The sequence below is a fragment of the Nothobranchius furzeri genome, chromosome 6 (assembly GCF_043380555.1).
Source record: "Nothobranchius furzeri strain GRZ-AD chromosome 6, NfurGRZ-RIMD1, whole genome shotgun sequence".
Taxonomy (NCBI): Eukaryota; Metazoa; Chordata; class Actinopteri; order Cyprinodontiformes; family Nothobranchiidae; genus Nothobranchius; species Nothobranchius furzeri.
The window spans coordinates 69,235,843-69,256,188 of NC_091746.1; the positions used below are offsets into that span (position 1 = coordinate 69,235,843).

A 20,346-nucleotide genomic window follows, 5' to 3' on the forward strand; every position below is an offset into this window, starting at 1 on the left:
TTAGCTGTGCAGCTTTATTTCCACATTTTTCCAAGCTCAGCGCTCTGATGTTGGCCTTATTTTGTTAACTAACAAATATAAAATGCTCCCACACTGTGCATTTTCCTAACCGCTTCAGTTTTGAGTAAATTTATTTGATCATCTGATGAGCTCTTCTTCTGTGGGTTTGATGGTGGTGCTCTCGCTCCCTCTGGTGGCAAGAAATATATTAAGCCCATACATCGCATGAAAATGCGGTAACTTTTCCAGCCCTGGTTTTTCACTCACGGTTATAACCTCCACTCTCGAATAGCAGTTATGCACTTGGTGCTTATTGGGCTTACGCAGAATGCGACAGACGTTCAAACTAAATAAATCCCACAGTGATTTTCCAGAAAGAACTCATTTTTCTCAGCTTTAATTAACTATTGCAATGTTTTGATTATAACGCAGAAACTATTTCAGCTCTAATAGGAAAGTGAATTACTTTTTTAAAGTTGGTGAAACAATTTTTTTCTTTCAGGTTGTTTACACAGTATTGCTAGTTTTACATTGGCTATTAATGTCATATCACAATAACATACTTTATTAAGATACTGTGAATTAGGGCTGCAACAAACGATTATTTGGATAATCGATGAATCGGATGGGGTCTCGACACGATTAATCGGATTACATGTGGACATTTTTAAAAACTGCTAGGGAAACGTTATTTCTCTCCTTCCTTCACTTTATTAAACACAACATTATTAGAAAACAGTTCAGTAGCAGAAAAACAACATGCCATCACCTAAATAGTCTTATAAGGTGTATAGACAGAGACCATAAGCTACACCTATCTGTGACCTAAAATGCTTGGTCCAAGTTAAACAGCTTAAAGAGCAAGTCAACCCCTACCAGAGTCTAACTCCACTCCCTCTTCATGTTTGAAAAATGCAACAAACTTTTGGAAGAGTTGTGCGACACAACGACTCGATGACGCAATTCGTTGCCAACGCTTTTAGTAATCGATTTTCATCGAATTTATCGATTCGTTGTTGCAGCCCTATTGTGAATTTTAAACTAATATCTCACTGGGTTTTTGCTGTTGCTGACTAGCTTAGAGTCTGTGTTGATCTTGCACACTGGATTGCTTCTGTGTATGAAATGTCCCATATAAATAAATATATTGGTGAATTTTACATTTCCTTTGTGAGTAGTAGGGCTGAAATTATTAACAGAGTGTAAAAAAATCCTTCTGTGAAAATAATTAGGTTTGAGGCTTTATTTAAATCATGTGGCTGCACATTGCTACATGATTGTGTGTTACACGTGGACAGTTATTACTGTCAGACAACACACTGATGCTGTGTTCCCAGCGTTGGAGAAAGAAGGAACATAAGGAGAAAAGGACCAGGAGTTTGACAGTCAAATGGAATTGGTTCATCACAACCACAAGACACGAACAACTTTGGACAAATGCCTTTTTTTATGAAGACAAATGTTGTTTTAAAGGTTTTTTTTTTATAAAAAACCTAAATACATTTTTCATCACAAATGATGGGAACAACTGGCACAACACATATCTGATTTCTCAACAAATACATAGATTACTTGAAATGGTACTCAGTTCCTCAAATATTTGGTAGCCTGAGAAGGCTTTGTTTATTGTGAGCTATCAGGACAGCGTGATCAGGGCATCGGCTCAGATCTGAGCCCTCTCTATCCACAGATGCTTTTAACTTATACGTTCCTGTAAGCATTCACGTGCCTGCTGGGTTTAGGAGGTGATGACCCTCTTTTGGGTCCAATATGTCAAATATATTAAAGCTTCCACAAAGCTATATCACAGAGGTGACATCGGCACAGGTCAGAGTCCCCTTTCCATTCTGAACAACATGTCACCAACAGGCTTCACACCGGAAGAGCTTATCCAGGCTCTTCTGATCAATCGCTGTCTTAAACATTGCAGTTCCTTTTACAAACAAAGCCTTTTCAGGCTATATGGAGTGAGTAGGGCATCAGCACAGATCTGAACCCTCCTGTGCTTCTGGTAACTCTCCTTTTTAAGCTGCCAGGTGCTGATTAGGTGACTGGGCGCAGCTGTGCAGGTAGGAGATGGGAGGATAAGTGGTGACCAGGGTTCTGTACTGCTGCTCCCAGGCCAAAGAGGCAGCAGCCATAACGGTGATTCTTTACTTATCTGAAGTAAGAGACTGCCCCTGCACAAAGATTAGCTGTTAGCATGTCTGGCTTCTACTGTGCTGTCTGCATTCTGCGTGGCTCTCGTGAATCAACTCATATTATCATTGGATAATGGCTATTTATCTGTGCTGTATTTTGAACATATTGTTGACCCTTCATCAAATGTCTATCTAGGAAAATAATTTCTCATTCTGAGTTGCATACGCGTACTGCGTACTGAAGGTGAAAAAAAAAAGCCCATCGTCTGCATTTGGTGCAGATAGGAAGTAAGAAAAAAACTGGGTCAGGAAAAAGTCGCTTTCTTCTACATCACTGGGGAAATGAGCATTCATGGCCCTGCCCATCCTGGCTTGGCTTTAAGGAGAGAGCAGGGTAATTGGCTGCTAGTAGAAGCTAATCATCAACATTAGCAACTCCACATTTAAGCTTGTATTATTTGTTGTTGCCGAACGAATGATTTCGCGGGTACAAGCGGCCGAAGTGAGTTTCCTCCGCAGGATGGCTCTCTGTCATTCAGGAGGGGCTCGGAGTTGAGCCGCTGCTCCTCGACATCGAGAGGAGCCAGTTGTTTGGCTCGAGCATCTGGTAAGGGTGCCTCCCTGGTGAGGTTTTCCGGGCACGTCCAGCCTGGCGAGGGCCTAAAGGAAGACCCAGGACACACTGGAAAGACTATGTCTGACGACTGGTCAGGGAATGCCCTGGGGTTCCCCCGGAGGAGCTGGTCCAAGTGGCTGGGGAGAGGCAAATCTGGGCCTCCCTGCTTAGGCTACTACCCTTGCGACTCGACTTCGTATAAGCGGCCGAAAATGGATGGATGGATGGATGGATATTTGTTGAGATAAAACATCAACGTTGTGGTTTTTTTCACCCAAGAAAATGTTTTGCAGTAATCTGAGTTTTCTATACAAAGTTGGCAGAAGAGGGCCCTTTGATGTTAGCCAATCAGAGGTGAGATGTTTGCATATCATAAATAATAGTAAGACTCGTAATCCGGCTGTTTTCTGCCCCCACTCCTCCAGCAAACTTCTAACCCGCTATAATGAAGCATAAAAGCGTTTTTTTCCAAAGAAAATGTTTTAACATTCATTCATTCATACTAGAGCCCACTAGCCAAGTGAACTAGACCAAATTCTGTAGGGATTTCATACAAATACGTTATGACTGGTCCACAGTGGTGTACCAAGCACAGCTCTCTATCCGCTTTGTGGGCCAATCAGGGCCCTCTATACGTCTGGAGGGCAGAATGATGCAACGGAGTGGAACAAGATGACGACGGCTCATTTAAAATCCATTTGGGACTTTTTTTTTACTTTGGCTTTATTAAAATCGGGAGCAGATAGATGTATTTAAGTCCTTTTATTTAGAAAGGAAGGATGTATTTTCGCCCTCTTCAACAGCAGACCACCTTGTTTACTCACTTTTTTTTTGCAGTCCATTAGTCATCCCAAAACTTTGAGTAGATGTTTACAAAGAAGTGAATGAACTGTAATTTCAGCGAATCTCTCCTACAGTGTGAGGTAGTGTAAAAAGGAAGTGTATTTTCCTTCGCTCCTCAGGCCTAATGGAGATCTTACCCGACCGCTGCACCACAATTGCAAAGAAGGAGTTGGTTTATGCTGGCACAGTGGGCCTCATCTGCTGGCTGGGTGGCATCGTCTTCATCAACCGCAAGAAGACGAGCGATGCCAAGAGCGTCATGGCTGAGGCCGCCAAAACCATGCTTGATGAGCAGGTAATTAGTTTAGTCAACACACGTCATTTTAAAGTGGTTTCTGTTGATTTGGTGATTAAATCACTCTCCTCTGTGTTTTAACCACTCTAGATTCGGCTGTGGGTGTTCCCAGAGGGAACACGCAACCAGAATGGTGACCTGCTGCCCTTCAAAAAGGGAGCTTTTCACCTGGCAGTGCAGGCACAAGTGAGTAGAAGTGTTTTATGACCTTAACTTTTTTTTTGTTCCGTGTCCCCTCTAAGTGAATGAAGTTAGTCTGTTCAATTCAAGTTTATTTATATAGCGCCAAATCACGACAAGAGTCGTCTCAAGGCACTTCACATAATAAACATTCCAATTCACAGTTCATTAGGCCAATCAGAAATAATGTGTCCTATATAAGGAACCCAGCAAATTGCATCAATCAATCCTCATACTAAGCAAGCATGCAGCGACAGTGGAGAGGAAAACTCCCTTTTAACAGGAAGACACCTCCAGAGGATGGTGGCTCAGTATAAGCAGCCATCCTCCACGACTCACTGGGGATCGAGAAGACAGAGCAGACACACACACACACACCACACACACACACACACACCAAGCAATGTGTCTATGGTTACATTGTGATGTCATAGTAAATATTCTATTTGGTGAGAGGTAAACTTTATTGTATTTATCCTAGTGAATCTATAATTAAACGGGTAAACTAGTAGTAGCACATCCAACGTCAAAGAGAGTAAAAAGTTATTATCAGGAGAGGGAGAATGTTTAAGTGGTACGCAGCAGTGTGCTAGTCGATGGCCCCCTCCATGAGGCCACCACAGCTCAGCAGAACATCGTTGTAGCTTCTTCTGGGGAGAAAAACACTTAGAGAGAAAATAAAGTTAACAGCTGAAATAGCAGGAAATAATACAGTTAAAGAGCAGATTGTTCTGTGCTCTTATTCACACCCTCATCATGTTTGTTAGGCTGACTTTGACTGAAAGGCTGAGACAACTCTGGCCACCTTCCAGGAAACTTCTGCAAACTTTTGGCTCACGAAAGCTAAAACTGAGCTTTCACCGGACACACGGGGGAGCTAGAAACTCTAAAACGATTATTCAGAGTCCTCTCTTCAAGAAACCTTTTTAATATCTTCTTTGAATAGTTTTCAGTTCTTTTTTAAGTGTTGCCTAACTCTTTGCAGCAGATTGTTAGAGGAAAGCCAGACTCGACTCAAAGACACTGCTGAGGGGTTTGCGGCTCAGCTGTGTGCGTTTGTGATCTTTAATCCCAGCAGGCATGCATGTGGGAGGTCTCCGCTATGTCGTTCATGTTTCCTAGAATTCATGCAGGGTCAGACAGGTGGAATTCATTTTTAAAATTGATTGAAATCCAGCCAGAAACCACAACTTGGTTCACCCCAGAAAACTATGCTGAATATGTGAGTGGAGCCATTTTTTATAACATTTTGCTAAAGATGGATATCAGTTTATGTATCAGGACTTGGGCTGCCCAAATAAATAATCAGCAAATGAATTTTTCGTGTGGCTTATTTATACATTAAATAAATATTATTTGATTGTTGAAAAAACTGAATCGTTGTTTTGGTGAGGGCCCACGGGAGCAGTGGGACAAACTTTTAGAGTCTGGAGAAGCCGATGTTTTGCCTTTTTTCTCTTGAGGCCACGTCTGTGAGGCTCTGCTAAGGAACAGTTCAGACTCTTCATTTGTTCTCATCCAGTCAGACTAAGTAGAAACAGGACGACCCACAGGGGGAGACACATTTGGCTCATCCTGTTCTGTTGAAGGGTCCTCAAGAGAGCAACTCGGCCTCTATTAGCAACAGTAAAAGAGGTGCGTGCGTGCGTGCGTGCGTGTGTGCGTGCGTGTGTGCGTGTGTGTGTGTGTGTGTGTGTGTGTGTGTGTGTGTGTGTGTGTGTGTGTGTGTGTGTGTGTGTGTGTGTGTGTGTGTGTGAGAGAGAGAGAGAAATAATAATATTTATATCATGGAGCCTTTGACCATTCATAAGTGGTCGGCATATGGCAGTAATGTGGTGCCGACATGTTTTTTTTTTTGTTTTTTTTGTTTTTTTTTTTTTTTACAATTTCTTCTTTATAAAAGATTACACATTTGGCATGCAGGGGGTCTGCAGTGTCACGGACATCTTTTAGCTTGACATGTCATTTTTAATCCAGATCCTTTTTTTGTCAGGCACTCCAAAAAGTGGCTGTCCTATACTGAGTGAATTAGCTAGCTGAGAGGAGGTAGCAAGGGAGTCAGGTAGCGGGTAGCGTGGGTGCAAGGGAGTGAGGTAGCAGGTGAGTTAGCAAGTGAGGTAAAGGAGTGAGGTAGCAGGTGAGGTAAGGGAGTGAGGTAGCAGGTGAGGTAGCGAGTGAGGTAAGGGAGTGAGGTAGCAGGTGAGGTAAGGGAGTGAGGTAGCAGGTGAGGTAAGGGATTGAGGTAGCAGGTGAGGTAACGAGTGAGGTAAGGGAGTGAGGTAGCAGGTGAGGTAAGGAGTGAGGTAGCAGGTGAGGTGGCGAGTGAGGTAGGGAGTGAGGCAGTGAGTTATAAACAAAGCTCAACATTCAGACATTTTGGGTCCTTCCCTCTCTCCTCCAGGTTCCCATCATACCGGTAGTTTTCTCTTCCTACAGCAACTTCTACCTTTTTTATAAAAGATTACACATTTGGCATGCAGGGGGTCTGCAGTGTCACGGACATCTTTTAGCTTGACATGACGTTTTTAATCCAGATCCTTTTTTGTCAGGCACTCCAAAAAGTGGCTGTCCTATGCTGAGTGAATTAGCTAGCTGAGAGGAGGTAGCAAGGGAGTCAGGTAGCGGGTAGAGTGGGTGCAAGGGAGTGAGGTAGCAGGTGAGGTAGCAAGTGAGGTAAAGGAGTGAGGTAGCAGGTGAGGTAAGGGAGTGAGGTAGCAGGTGAGGTAGCGAGTGAGGTAAGGGAGTGAGGTAGCAGGTGAGGTAAGGGAGTGAGGTAGCAGGTGAGGTAAGGGAGTGAGGTAGCAGGTGAGGTAACGAGTGAGGTAAGGGAGTGAGGTAGCAGGTGAGGTAGCGAGTGAGGTAAGGGAGTGAGGTAGCGAGTGAGGTAGGGAGTGAGGCAGTGAGTTATAAACAAAGCTCAACATTCAGACATTTTGGGTCCTTCCCTCTCTCCTCCAGGTTCCCATCATACCGGTAGTTTTCTCTTCCTACGGCAACTTCTACCTTCTTTATAAAAGATTACACATTTGGCATGCAGGGGGTCTGCAGTGTCACGGACATCTTTTAGCTTGACATGACGTTTTTAATCCAGATCCTTTTTTTTGTCAGACACTCCAAAAAGTGGCTGTCCTATACTGAGTGAATTAGCTATCTGAGAGGAGGTAGCAAGAGAGTCAGGTAGCAGGTAGCGCGGGTGCAAGGGAGTGAGGTAGCAGGTGAGGTAAGGGAGTGAGGTAGCAAGTGAGGTAAAGGAGTGATGTAGCAGGTGAGGTAAGGGAGTGATGTAGCATGTGAGGTAGCGAGTGAGGTAAGGGAGTGAGGTAGCGAGTGAGGTAAGGGAGTGAGGTAGCAGGTGAGGTAACGAGTGAGGTAAGGGAGTGAGGTAGCAGGTGAGGTAAGGGAGTGAGGTAGCAGGTGAGGTAAGGGAGTGAGGTAGCAGGTGAGGTGGCGAGTGAGGTAAGGGAGTGAGGTAGCAAGTGAGGTAGGGAGTGAGGCAGTGAGTTATAAACAAAGCTCAACATTCAGACGTTTTGGGTCCTTCCCTCTCTCCTCCAGGTTCCCATCATACCGGTAGTTTTCTCCTCCTACGGCAACTTCTACCTTCGGAAAGAAAAGCAGTTCAAATCAGGTATCCTATCAAATCCTCTGCATTTTGCAGCAAGTTTTGGTGAGGATTTCGTTTTCTGCAAAGATCTCTTTAACAGTTGAACGTCATGTCTCTGCAGGAACCATCAAGCTAAAAATCCTCCCAAAGATCGAGACAAAGGGGATGACGGCCGACGACGTGGCGTCTTTGTCAGATAAATCCTTCGACCTGATGCGCACCGCCTTCTTGGAAGTCTCTGACTCTGTCATCAAAAGTAACGGGCCCCTGAGGCACTGAGTGTTTGCTGTGTTCTAGCTTCTCCTCCTCGCCCCTCCCAGACCCCATGCTATCTCCAGGTTGTCCTGTTACCTGGCCAGGAAGCAACACGAGATGGGTTTCCTCTCGTCTAGTTGACACCTGGTCCGGTCCGCCTCCGGCCCGACCACGCAGCACAGCCAGTCCCGACCCTCAGCGCTGCACTGCACGCCCCGAGTGGAGTGACGGACGGCAAGCCGAACAGCATGGATGTGTGTTGCTCATGCATGCCTTTTGGATGGCTTTGTCCACCGTATGGTTGCTTTATACTCTGGCTTTGGAAAGCCTGACGTTGTTATCGTCCTGCTTTACGACACATTTGTGTTATTTTGGCCTTTTTTTTTCTCCTCTTTTTGTCTCGATCTGCCTTCTGTTTACCTGATAAACTTTGAACTTTCACTTCTCTGTTCAAAAGAAATCTTTTTTTTTCTAATGCCTTACTTTAGTTATCTGTACCTGCCAACATCTTCTGCTTTTTGATGTTCCGTTTTTCTGAGTTCCAGTCTTTTTGCCTCAAAGCGAACGTAGAGGCGCCTCGTTGAGCTTCGGACGGCGTGGAGTCGACTTGGACCCTTGTTGACGTGAACATTTTTTGTTCTGTCACTATGAATTCAGCTCCAACTCCGTGAGAAATAGATATTTTATGATGTCAGAAAGTAAGGAACGCAAGTGTTAACAATCACACCCCGTCTGTGTGTTGTTGTGTTAAGGTGCATCTTTATTTCCCTGTTTTCTTTAAAAAACAAGAAAGAAAGGAATCAGCAGCTAGACTCCTCTCACTTGGATTATTTATTTTCCATAGGATGCTGTTTTTTATGCTCTTTAGGTTGCTTTTGTTCCACAGAATAAGATGTCACAACAAAAGGCGACACCTGTGAAAGCTACCTGCTGTGCCAAGATGTCGACCCCCTGAGATGTTTCCAATGCCTAATTGGTCACTGACTGACTGTTTTGTCTTTACTAATGATATATATAACTCATTATTATGAGGCTGATCTTGCTCTATATTATTAGGGAGCTTACGAAATACACAACTCGCTTAATATGATGTACATTTATACCTGAAACGGGTTTAATAATAACTTCAGATTGATTTTTGCGTGGCTTAGAAAGCGTTTGATGTATTTGAAAGGATTTAAGTTCAACTTTAACCTCTGTAAAGAAAATGATGGCTGTTTTTTATGTGAACATTTCTGGCCTTAAGTTTGATCATTCGTAGCACTTTTGGAATATTCAACATGTTTGCATAAAATCGATTTGTGTGATTCTAGCGTACTGACGGTAACCACGTACAGCGATGTGAGAAAAATATTTCCTTTCTTGCAGATTTCTTTTGTTTTTGACACTTAAATGTTTCAGATCAGCAGAACTGAGTAAATACAAAAGGCAGTTTTCAAATGAAAATGATTCCCCAAACCAACCAGGCCCTTTACTAACAATGATTAATAACTGGCTGTAACCCGTCTTACATCAACAACTGCAATCAAGCATTTGTGAAAACTGATAAATTCTCGTGCCACTGTGGGGGTGTTTGGCCCCCAGACTGTAGAATAGTTCTACTCCAGCCTGTTTAAAGGTCGATACAATACATGTTTTTTAAGTACTTAACACAAAATCCCTGTCCAATAAAGCAATCTCAGCAGTGTAATTCTTGACATTGTCAGTACCTTCAAGAATGAGTCATTTCAGGGCACTTACACTGTAAAAACAAGCTGGAGCTGGCCACGCCCACCCAGCCACGCCCATCCATCCCTGTTCAGGCTGCTGTAAGCTGAGAAGCTTCATATCCAGGAGGGACTCTAAGTAGAGCCGCTGCTTCTCCAACAGCAGCTGTTCTACCCCAGATGAGAAGTGGTTCTATAGGTTCTCTAGTTTTGTGACATCACAAACGGGGACTTTTTGAAACGGCTCATTTTTAGGCAACAAACCCAAATGCTGGCAGAAACCGGACGGATGTTTTAGTCCATCATTTGAGTGTTTAGAGCAGAAGTGCAGAACCTAATGGCAGCACAAAAGACACGTTTTACATATAATGTCCCATTTAAGGTCAAATGTCAGACATTTAGAGCAGAATTCAGTTCCATTAATTTCAGCAAATGTTTCAGGTCCTGAAGCAACAAAGCAGCCCCAGACCATCCCACTACCACCACTGTGTCTGACTGTTGCAATGACGTTTCTGATATGCTGTGTTGGTTTTAGTCCAGACGTGATGAGACACAGTCTTCAAAAAGTTCCACTTTTGGCTCATCACTGAATAATTCCTCGAAACTCTTTAAATGTTGACGTGTTTCTTTTTGAGGCCATTGAGTCTTCGTGTTAGACAGGTCCTGTTGAACTGATTTAGTGACTTACAGATCTGGGGAAGCTGAACTCAGCTTTCTGAGTAAAGTGGATAAATAATAAGGGGATTGATTACTTTTTCCACATGGAGTCAAGTTGGTTTGATTTTTCTCTTAATAAACTTCATTTGAAAACTACATTTTGTATTTACTCAGGTCTGCTCTAATAACCTTTTTTTTTTTTTGCTGATCTGAATCGTATAAAGTTTAAAATAGTCTCTGAGGAGAAACGTTCTTTTTCACAGCACTGTAAAATTGACTGAACATTTTGTTTACATCCAGGTTTTGATTTTTGCCAAATGCCTTTTTTCCTCTTTTGTTTTCCTTCGCCATTTCAGCCATCAGACCACAAGAGAATGTACTGCAGCAGCCTGGTTATTCCTTAGTTACATTTCTAGAGGCGATTTACATAAAACTGGCTTAAAAAGCAGCAAGTGTATAATATAATTTTTTTGTTTTCAGTAGTAGCTGGTAACTGTAGACTGACCTGTTGTAACAAAAGTCCCTCAAAGAAACTCATGAAGAGATTTAATCATCGCTTGTATCTGCTGATAGAAGTACACTGTAAGAAATGAAATGTTGAATATACTTGTGTCATCTGGTTCCAATAAGCCTAGTTCCTACATGTAAAGAGTAATATACATTTACTTTTATCATACGGACATGTAACTATATAGATTACTCTTTACATTTAAGCAATTAGGTTTAGTGGAACCAGTTGACGAAACCTGGTTAAGTAAATGCAACGTTTCATTTTTATACCGTGATTTTAGGTGAGTCCCACTTTAAATACGTGCAAAGGCTAGGATGTCGTTAGTGTTAAAGGCTGGTGAGTAATATGCTAGTACTACTAATAACTAACCTTTTCTTAGTTTAGATGCATTTGTTTACGTTTCTGTAATTCAGCCTCTGCAGGAAGTTGTCCAAATGTTTAAAAAGCATTCGACCAAATTGGTTTTGATCCCCAAGAAATATGAATGGTATTATTTATAATTAGATAAATGTCAGTCGTTTATTCCCTGATTTGTTTTATTCCAAAACTAATTTATCTTTGGCTTTTTGACCCAAGTTTAAGGTGGCAGAGACCCCGCCTTTTGGTATTTCAGGCAGGTGTGTAAGATATTGTTAAAAAGTATTCACAGCATTTTTAAAGCACTTTCATGATTCATTTGGATACGCAAAATAAATAAATTATTTTTTCCCCATTTTTTTGTTTTTAATCAAGTTGTAACTTAGTTGTATGACAGAAACACAGCTGACATTGTGCAGAGCCGTGTGTGTTTGTGTGTGTGTGTGTGTGAATAATTTTTTTTTCTTAAGTTCTTTGAAGTTCTTGCTTTTCTTTCTGTCTGCAGCTTATTTTAATTACATGTCTCGTTTACCTTCTAGCAACACCATCTGTTCTGCTTTTTTAACTTCATGGCCGCTTTTGTGAAGTTATTTTAGAAAATAAACTAGGTTTTACATATCCGGTAAAAACGATAAAACTACACAAAACCTACAGGTGACACTATAAAACGATAATATGCTGCAAAAGTCTATTTGTTTCAGTAATTCAGCTAAGACTGACATGCAGGTGGCTGCATGGTGGCGCAGTTGTTAGCACTGTTGCCTCACAGCACGAAGGTCGCAGGTTCAAAAACTCGGCCGCGGCCCTTCTGCGTGGAGTTGCGTGTTCTCCCCATGCATGCGTGGGTTTCCTCCGGGTACTCCGGTTTCCCCCACAGATCACAATACGCCCTATAGACTGTGAGTCGCTTTGGATAAAAGCATCTGCGAAATGAATAAACATAAACATAAGACTGAGAGACCTTCTAAAGCAGGGTTTCTCAACCATTTTCAGCTAACCACCCCCCCCCCCCCCTCATGCTGAAATCCCTCACTGCCCACCAATGAAAGAGAAACGGAAAGTTTTTGATACAAAAATCATACTTAATTTTTTTTTTATTCAGCCTTGAGTTTGAAACTGTTTAAAACAAATATGTCATTAAAGAAAGTATCATAAAAAATGTTTTAGCTATTAGCAATGAGATATTGTAGGAAGCTAATAATCCTCGGTCCGGTAAATTCGAGCTTCGAGCAAACACCGCTAATGCTACCTCTTTTAGAGTGTCTCTCTTTTAATTACCTGAAAATAGTTCAGTTGCTTTGGAGCTTTGTCTGGATGCATTTTGGACAAGTGCTCCTTATGCCGGGAGGGTTTCATCGCTTCGTTTGAAAAAACTTGCTCACAAAGCGGGCACATGGGGAGTTGTGGATTCGTGGGTGAAGGAATACGTCCATACCGAAGGTAGTCCACATTGTTCTGTCAACACTTATTTTTATTCTGAGCCATTGTCTGTTATGAATGTCCTGTACCGCTAGCGCCCACCATTAGCATCTCAGCGCCCTCTTATATAGTCTGAACGCCCACTGGGGGGCGCTACAGCCCCGTTGAGAAACCCAGGAACCCTTTGCAGGTGTTTTGGATTCATCAGCTGATTAGATTCTAGAACGATGAACCTTTTCACAATATGCTAGTTGAGATGTTGAATTTGGGGTTTTCATAAGCTGTAAAGCAGAATCATCACAACTATAACAAAGTATCTGATTTTGCATGAAATGAGTATCTCATTTATTAATTTCACATTTTAAGTTGAATTAATGACATAAATGAACTTTTGCATCATGTTGTAACCTTTAAGTTTCGACTGTACAGCAACAAGAAATAAACAACTTCAGTTTCAATTTAAAAACTGAAGAACTGAGGGAGAAAATAAAAATCAGCAGAGGGGAAGCATGGATGTGTAATGATGTGCAAGGATGAATGAGTATTGCTGCTGATAGATTAAGAGTCATGAATCCTGATGTATCGCTGGGAAAAGCTAATTATTCCCAGTCTTTTGTTTGGGCTTTCCTGAGGTTTTTAAGAACCCTAAAGTCTTAGTTCTGCTATTTGTTTATTTATTTAAAGTGGATTTCTGCTGAATATTTATGAGCAATCTCAGATTTGAGAGTTTGAGCTTTTCTCTCACTGGCCTGATCAGATAATCTCCATTTCTTCCAGCAGTCTAAAATCTTAAATTTCAACATAAAACGCTAAAACCTGTTTCCACATTTGTGGCTGAACACGTGGCGATGCTTATCAGTGACTTGTTGCACCATCTTTTTTTTTTTAGCAACACTGAGGAAACAAACTCCCGTAATCCCAAAGAGGTTATTTTGTTTTTCTTTCTTCTATTGAGCAAAAGTTTCAATTCGGGCAGGACTAAGTCAGCCCAGACTGCAGCACATCAGGTGATGTCAGGATAACACACACACACACACACAAACGTGGCGTTTTTGATTTAGACTTTTATTACAAAACGTTACAAAACTAGACAGAAACTATTGAGCAATGATTAAATGTGTTCATAATTTAAATATAAATACAGACGTCCGCGCCAGACCCAGGACAGCCTGGAGCTCTGGTGGATGGGACACAGCTGCACCGATGCAAAACAAACTGAAAGTGAGTGGCTATTCTGACCTTTGACCCCTACAGGGTGTGATTTAGATGCTACAGAGATGGCGTAACCCCGACTCAGGTACCTTTACAACATGCCATGGCTTTGACAAGTGATTCAACGCGACAAGGAAACAAATCTTTGAGGAACGTTGTTAAATTATGTAAAAAAAATACATCTGATCAGTGATTTCTTCAGAGTAGTGAGGACTCGGCAGCTTCCCGGGCTGAGCTGCTAGTTATCCCGACAAGAACCTGGAGGAGAGAAGATGGAGAGAGTTTTTCCAGTGTGCCGGGAACAAGAAACGATTCAAACAAAACCAGACATACAGCTCCTTATCAGCTTTTTCTGTTGAGGGTGGTAGTTGAAAATCTAACACTTTAATAAGTGGCTGAATCTTAATCTGATTAAACTTGGTAAATATTTTGTGACGTAATAAAACTACAGAAAAGTCTCCAGTGATAAGTGAGGCTGTCAGACTGGGATTCTCCAGCAACTTGTGGCATAATTATAGCTAATTTACTGATTTTCATAAAAATAAATAATATAAGAATAAGATTTGCCATTTTTATAATATGAATATATACTTTTATTTCCTAAAAAGCCATTTAAATATAAATTTGGCAACTTGAAAATCTCGTGACTCTCAATTTATTAGATTCCAAAATAAGACTTGAATTATTGTAAATATCGCACAAAACTTGTTTGCAGCGTATCTTCTCAGGAGACCATAACTTATTTTGTCTATTCAGATTGACGACATTATTATTAAAAACTAAAGAGTTTTATTATTAGCCCCCCCAAAAAACATTTGATGATTTAAAGGGACACTTTAGATGCTTTCAAATGAGTTTCTGTGGAAAGATTAGGAACCACTTTTACCTTACCTGCTGCAAGAAGCTCGGTGTGGATAAACTGTTTCATTCTGACAGGACTGACAGGCTAACAGCTAGGTTGAGCAGGACCTGAAATGGCTCACTGCAGTTTGAAAACAACTCCACATTAAAAACATCTGAGCGGTTCATACAAAAACATTTACAAACCTGTGTTTGTATTAGGTCATTTTTCACATTTTAGACGTTTTTTTAAAAGTATTTTATAATCATTTTAAGTGGAAATTAGCTGCTGTAGCACTTCTGTTTTGGAATTTCACATTTCTGCGGAAATTAAATGTGTGATGCAGGGGCGGCGTTAGGCCCGGCTACTTGGGCTCAAGCCCCGAATGTTTTATGAAAAGCCCCGGATCTAAAACGCGGAAGTAACATGCAGTACCAAAGTCCAACAGAGAGGGAGCAGTTGGCAGTAGTTTGTATACAGCCTGCCTGAGCCTCCACCACTGAAGAAGAAGCCCTTCAGCAGCCGGCTTCTTCTGCAGTCTCTGCCTGAAACGCATGAGTGAAGATGGACATAAGGACGTTTTTTAGACCAAAAGTACAACGACAGAACCCCAGCTTTGATGAGACTGGTGCTGACTCAGGTTTGTGAGTCTTATTTGAAAATATTTGTTGTGCTGCTGGTTTGCCTAAAGTTAGCTTACTATCAGGTAACGTTGTTGGAGAAAGAAAGGGAATATTTACTATCATCTCACACTAAACACTAACAGGAACAATACTCTGCCCTGAATATGCTTAATATGTAGCTTCAGATTAAAAATTATGTGGTACAAGACAAATATATATGATGTTGACTAGTGCGTGTCACGTGTGTGCGTGCGTGGTTGTGTTAAGCCCCGGATCTTCTTCAGTCCTAAATCCGCCCCTGCTGTGATGCACATTTTGTTGGGATTAGAGTTGTTTAAAGACGTTTACTTTGTAACTTTCACTGTCTGGTCTAAGCTTGTCAATCTGGCCAGAACAAACAACTATTTCTCTAAACTGAGGTTGTTCAAACAGCTGTTTAAAACAGATCCCATATTAATTGTTTATGAACTTTCCACAAAAGCCCACTCCTACAGATCTGAACTCACTCTGAAGACAGTCGCACCTTTTCGACCACTCTTTGGTTTCCAAACAGGAAATCTTTCTGGGGAACTTTTCCACATGACTTCATGACTCCAGCTGTGTCACATAATTCTATTATCTTCACCGGCTTAATGATATTATACTTAAGTGCTGATGTTAAAGCTGTCATGTTGTAATCAAAAATATTCTGCTATTACATTTCAATAATTTTATAATGTTAAAAACTTTATTGAATTATAGAAAATTGTGAAATTGAGCTTTGATCTCTTTAAAAAAAGTTCCAAGCGTTTATTTTCTTGGCAGAAAAGCTTCCCAAAGCGACTCAATCTTGGATTTTCCCTCCTTTAAGTGCAACAAAGGACCGAAGGTCAGCATGCAGATGCTCACATGTGCCGAGGCGCTCCTCCAGGAAGCCAATCTGCTCACTGAGGGAGTCGATGCGGTCTAGTTGCTGGAAGGAGTGGGACAGTAAGGTGGTTTTCTCTGACAAGCCCTCATCTGTCGACAGAGGGAAGAAGCTGCTGAACGGCGCCAATGCCAACTGCAACTTCTTCACAAGTAGACACAAACAGAAGAGAATCTTAAAGCAACACTAGAGAGTTAACACTTTAAGCTTTTACTTTCAAACTGGTTTCAGTGATTCTTGAGCCAGAAACTTGAACAACTTCACATTTACAGAGCTCTGTAGCCCTCTGCGGACCAGAAACTACAATTAACAGTTTTGTGGTTTGGGTATAACACTAGTGGGGGCTCTCTACCTGTTTTACAGTAATAGCTGTTTATTCCGCCAGTGGCTAATGTGAAGGCTAGCAGTTAGCTTTTTCAGTTGGCCGACCATCAATAAAAAGCACAAGAGCTTGCTCTTTCTGTTGGCATCATGGCAGAGCCTAAAAGTAAAATTAAGAGAGTAACGTATTTGGAGGTGAAGCAAAGAGCTAAAACCAGAGTGAAGATTGGTGCAATCTATGCAAAGACTGATGATGACCTGGCTTTGTTGCTACTGGACTTGTGAGCTATAACCTCTTGTTCAACAGTGTGGACCGTTTTACTTTGTGGCTTATTTAGTATCATTTGGCTTGTATTAGCATTAGCTCATTGTTAGCACCAGCTAAACTGCTGCAGGAACAGGCGGGAAACTTATTTAGTGTTACTTTAAGAAAGAAAACAGTGAATCACTTTCTAAATCAAAAAAAGCAACAGCAGTCATTATTTCTGTGTTATTAGTTCTTGTTTCTGTAAGTAGAGGCAGCAGCTCAGGTGTTTATTGGATTTTTTTGCAGCGCACAAGGTGGTCCTGTAGGGCCCAGCTGGGAGGCATCACAGTAGGTGGTTTTAACACGAGGCCTACCTTTTCCAAGAGCTCCACTCTGTTCCTCAGGCTCTGCACCTCCTCCGTCACGTTCTCCACCGGACTGAAGCTTCCTCCTGAAGAAAACAACAAAAGCAAAGACGTGCATCAGAACTGGAATAACTGTGTGCAGGAATTTCTAAAAAAAAAGAAACAATGGAATGTCTGGGAATTCCTGGAGGAATTTAGAGATTTAAATTTTAATCATCTAATGCTGAGTAAGAAATTTGATTAAAACCCGTCCTCGAGTTCATGCGATGATTTGCAAATCAAACACTTGGGCAAAATCATTATCAACCCCATTTCACCTTTCAGAAGCAGACGATAAAATGAGGCCTGACAAGAGGCGGTGGGAGGGATTTGTGCATGGATCAAAGGTGAGAATCGTGGCGTTTGGGCTGATGCCTTGGTGATTGATGACAACATCGTTACATCAGAAAACCAGTCAGAGCTGCAAGGAGACAGCGGGGATTTAGGGCACGGAGTGGGTGGAGGGGTCGGGGTGGGGAGGGTCACCGATGTGGGAAAAAATCCGAGAGAGATGCCACCAGAAATAGACGGGCAAAAGTTCAGCCCGCTTTTAGGAAGAATATGGCTCACTTATACACACACACACACACACACACACACACACACACACACATTCTCTAGTTCCACTCCTGCAGACAAACTGGGATATTTTCAATCTCTCCCAGATGTGGTTCGTAATGAAGAGAAGAATATGTTGAGAGAGAGGGTGAGGAAAAGTGTGTGTGTGTGTGTGTGTGTGTGTGCGTGCGTGCGTGGGCGCGCGTGTGTGTGTGTGTGTGTGTGGAGCCATGACCCCCAGCAGACAGGGGTTGATGGAGCTGGAATGAGAACATGAACGCTGGCCAAGAACACAAAGAAAAAAGAAAAAGGCGGGAGAGGCTGGAAAGCAGGAAGTGGTCCCAGACTCTTGCTGGAGTTGACGTTCTGAGCGTTTTAGGCCCGTGTTTACGTTTGTGATCTCCATCAGAATCCCACCGATGTGAGGAGATAACAGAACGTCTTCTGTTGCATCCGTGCTCCTGCAAATTCACCCTCCTCATCATTCATGAACACAAAGGTCTGACTCATTTCTGTGTGTTGTCACGTCTCTGGTGACTCAGCAATCCATCGCAAAGTCCTCGAGGTGAACGTTTCGTTTGTGGTCCATTTTTTCTGGAGAAACTCTGATAAATGAAGAGTTTTGGAGGAGAGCCGGAGGAATTTGGCAATCACTCGCGTGGACGGAAACGTTTCTTCGTCTGCAAGTGCAGGAAACAACATCTCCTCCTCTTTATGGATTGGTGACTCAGAAAATCTCCCAAAGATTTGGAAGGAATCAGGAAAAAGGTAGAACTGATTTAAAGGTTCATGTTCAGACTCTCCCAAAAGAGCAATAATGCAGACCCGGACTTGAAACGAGGTGGGGGGGTGGGGGTATTATTGTGTTGCTAAGATGCAAGAAACATGCGTGCATGAAAATGGGCTTTTCCTTGTCGAAAGACAACAATGCAACATTTTAGGGCACTTAATGGAGTGTGTGGGATGAAAGTATGTCTGGATTAGCATGGGAGCTGTATTAAAGGCAGATGTTTAGCAGTGAACGGAGCCATCATCAGGACTCCAAATGGTCCCCGTCTCACCGCACGGAGCCGGCCCATCCGACAGCCGTCTGCAGTCGGTACCAGTCGCAGTGCATTATTACTCACGGTACGAGTTGAGAGTGGCATAGCGCGTACCAAAAGTAATAATGGACCGCGAAGCTGGCCATGTTTCCTTCTTCTGTCCTGCTGCAGAAAACAAAATTATACAAAATTATACTCACTCCACACCATGGACGTAATTTTGGGGGGGGGACAGGGGGGACATGCCCCCCCCCCCCCCCCCATACACACACTTTTTCCAAAGTCAAGTTTTGACCCCTGCACTTTTTACCATCCAAAAACAATATTACACTATATTAAATTGACACTGGTTGAGCTCTAGGACCAAGTGGAAAACAACCATTTGTGTTGAAGCCTGTTTCCTATTAGAGCATATTGTAAAGATACCCCCCCCCCCCCACACACACACACTCCCTGTGTCCCCCCCACTTCTAAAGCGAAAATGACGTCCATGCTCCACACACACTCATTTACCCGCTTCAGCATGACCACCCATTGTTGTCTGGCTGCTGGAGGATGGAGCTGGAGCTGCAGGTGGAGGTGGAGGTGAGGGAAGGCTTTGACAGGAACAGCCGTCTCCGGCGAGCCTGAAGCCGTCTCTGCACGCACATCTGTAGCTCCCAGCTGTGTTCACACACTCCTGGGAGCATCGTTGCCTCCCGCTGCATTCGTCCACATCTGACAGATTAGTAAAAACCAAACGTGAATTGAGGTGCGTGCAAACAGACGTGTGTGTCACTGTGCGAGTGAGTCTCAGTAGGAGTTGTGGGTACCCGTTTGGCACTGAGGTCCCTTCCAGCCCAGAGGACAGGCACATCTGTTGGGTTTGAGGCAGGTACCGCCGTTCACACAAGGTTCTGCACACGTGGCTGCAGAGGACGATAAAAACACAAACCGATCAGTCACAGCTTCGTCTTCTTTCACCAAATAATGAGTTCCTTTAATCAACTGCCACAAGCTAATCGGACGAACCGCTGGCTCTTGGGCTGTTCGTCTGAAACCAGTCAGCCTTTTGGAGTGAAACTCATTCAAGATGGCTGCTAGCGCCAGCTGACCTCTGAAGACACAGGAATAGCTAAAGCTCGGGTGCTGAGCTAGAACACGGCAGGAGCTAACATGATTTTACATTTTCTACAGTTAGTCGTGTAAATGTTTTTGATCAATCCAAGAGTTAAAATATGGGTCAGCAGGAATTTTCCAAGATGCTAATTTTATCTAAAACTTGTCAACCTCTCTGCTTTCTGTCTAGTCGTTTCAGTCCTAAACCGTCTCCTTAGCTCCTCATTAAACACACGTTCAGAGTTGTGAAGTAAGAGAGTGCCACACACGCACGCACACACACACACACACACACACACGCACACACACACACACACACACACACACACACACACACACACACACACACACACACACACACACACACACACTGGAAGATACCTTGGTTGCAGTGGTGGGAGTGTAATCTTTGCCAGCCTGGGCAGCATTCTGGGTAGAAATGTGAAGGTGACGCCGCTCGGCTCACTTGTCGGTAACCCAGCGAGTATGTTGTCCTGTGGAGACCACA

At 42.7% G+C, this 20,346-nt stretch overlaps 2 protein-coding genes across 7 annotated transcripts in view; one reads left to right on the forward strand and one right to left on the reverse strand.

The window, feature by feature from the left end:
- The window catches only part of agpat2 (1-acylglycerol-3-phosphate O-acyltransferase 2 (lysophosphatidic acid acyltransferase, beta)), a 33,882-nt gene extending 25,507 nt beyond the window's left edge, over positions 1-8,375 (forward strand). The window contains exons 3-6 of one of the 2 annotated variants that reach the window (XM_015943254.3): positions 3,720-3,895; positions 3,986-4,081; positions 7,631-7,703; positions 7,801-8,375. In XM_015943254.3, coding sequence (XP_015798740.1) covers positions 3,720-3,895; positions 3,986-4,081; positions 7,631-7,703; positions 7,801-7,958 — 503 coding nt within the window. In that variant the 3' untranslated portion in view covers positions 7,959-8,375. Of the gene's footprint in view, positions 1-3,719; positions 3,896-3,985; positions 4,082-6,476; positions 6,686-7,630; positions 7,704-7,800 lie in introns of those variants that run through there. The other variant, XM_054744611.2, reaches the window with a different exon arrangement.
- Positions 8,376-13,831: 5,456 nt separating this feature from the next.
- Positions 13,832-20,346, reverse strand: part of egfl7 (EGF-like-domain, multiple 7) — an 11,378-nt gene continuing 4,863 nt past the window's right edge. For 2 of the 5 annotated variants that reach the window (XM_015943255.3, XM_015943256.3), the window contains exons 4-8: positions 20,220-20,332; positions 19,553-19,648; positions 19,254-19,457; positions 17,110-17,186; positions 15,932-16,311 (exon numbers count right to left, since the gene is read on the reverse strand). In XM_015943255.3, the coding sequence (XP_015798741.3) occupies positions 16,084-16,311; positions 17,110-17,186; positions 19,254-19,457; positions 19,553-19,648; positions 20,220-20,332 (718 nt within the window). In that variant the 3' untranslated portion in view covers positions 15,932-16,083. Of the gene's footprint in view, positions 14,055-15,931; positions 16,312-17,109; positions 17,187-19,253; positions 19,458-19,552; positions 19,649-20,219; positions 20,333-20,346 lie in introns of those variants that run through there. The other 3 variants (XR_001571623.3, XM_015943257.3, XM_054744610.2) reach the window with 3 other exon arrangements.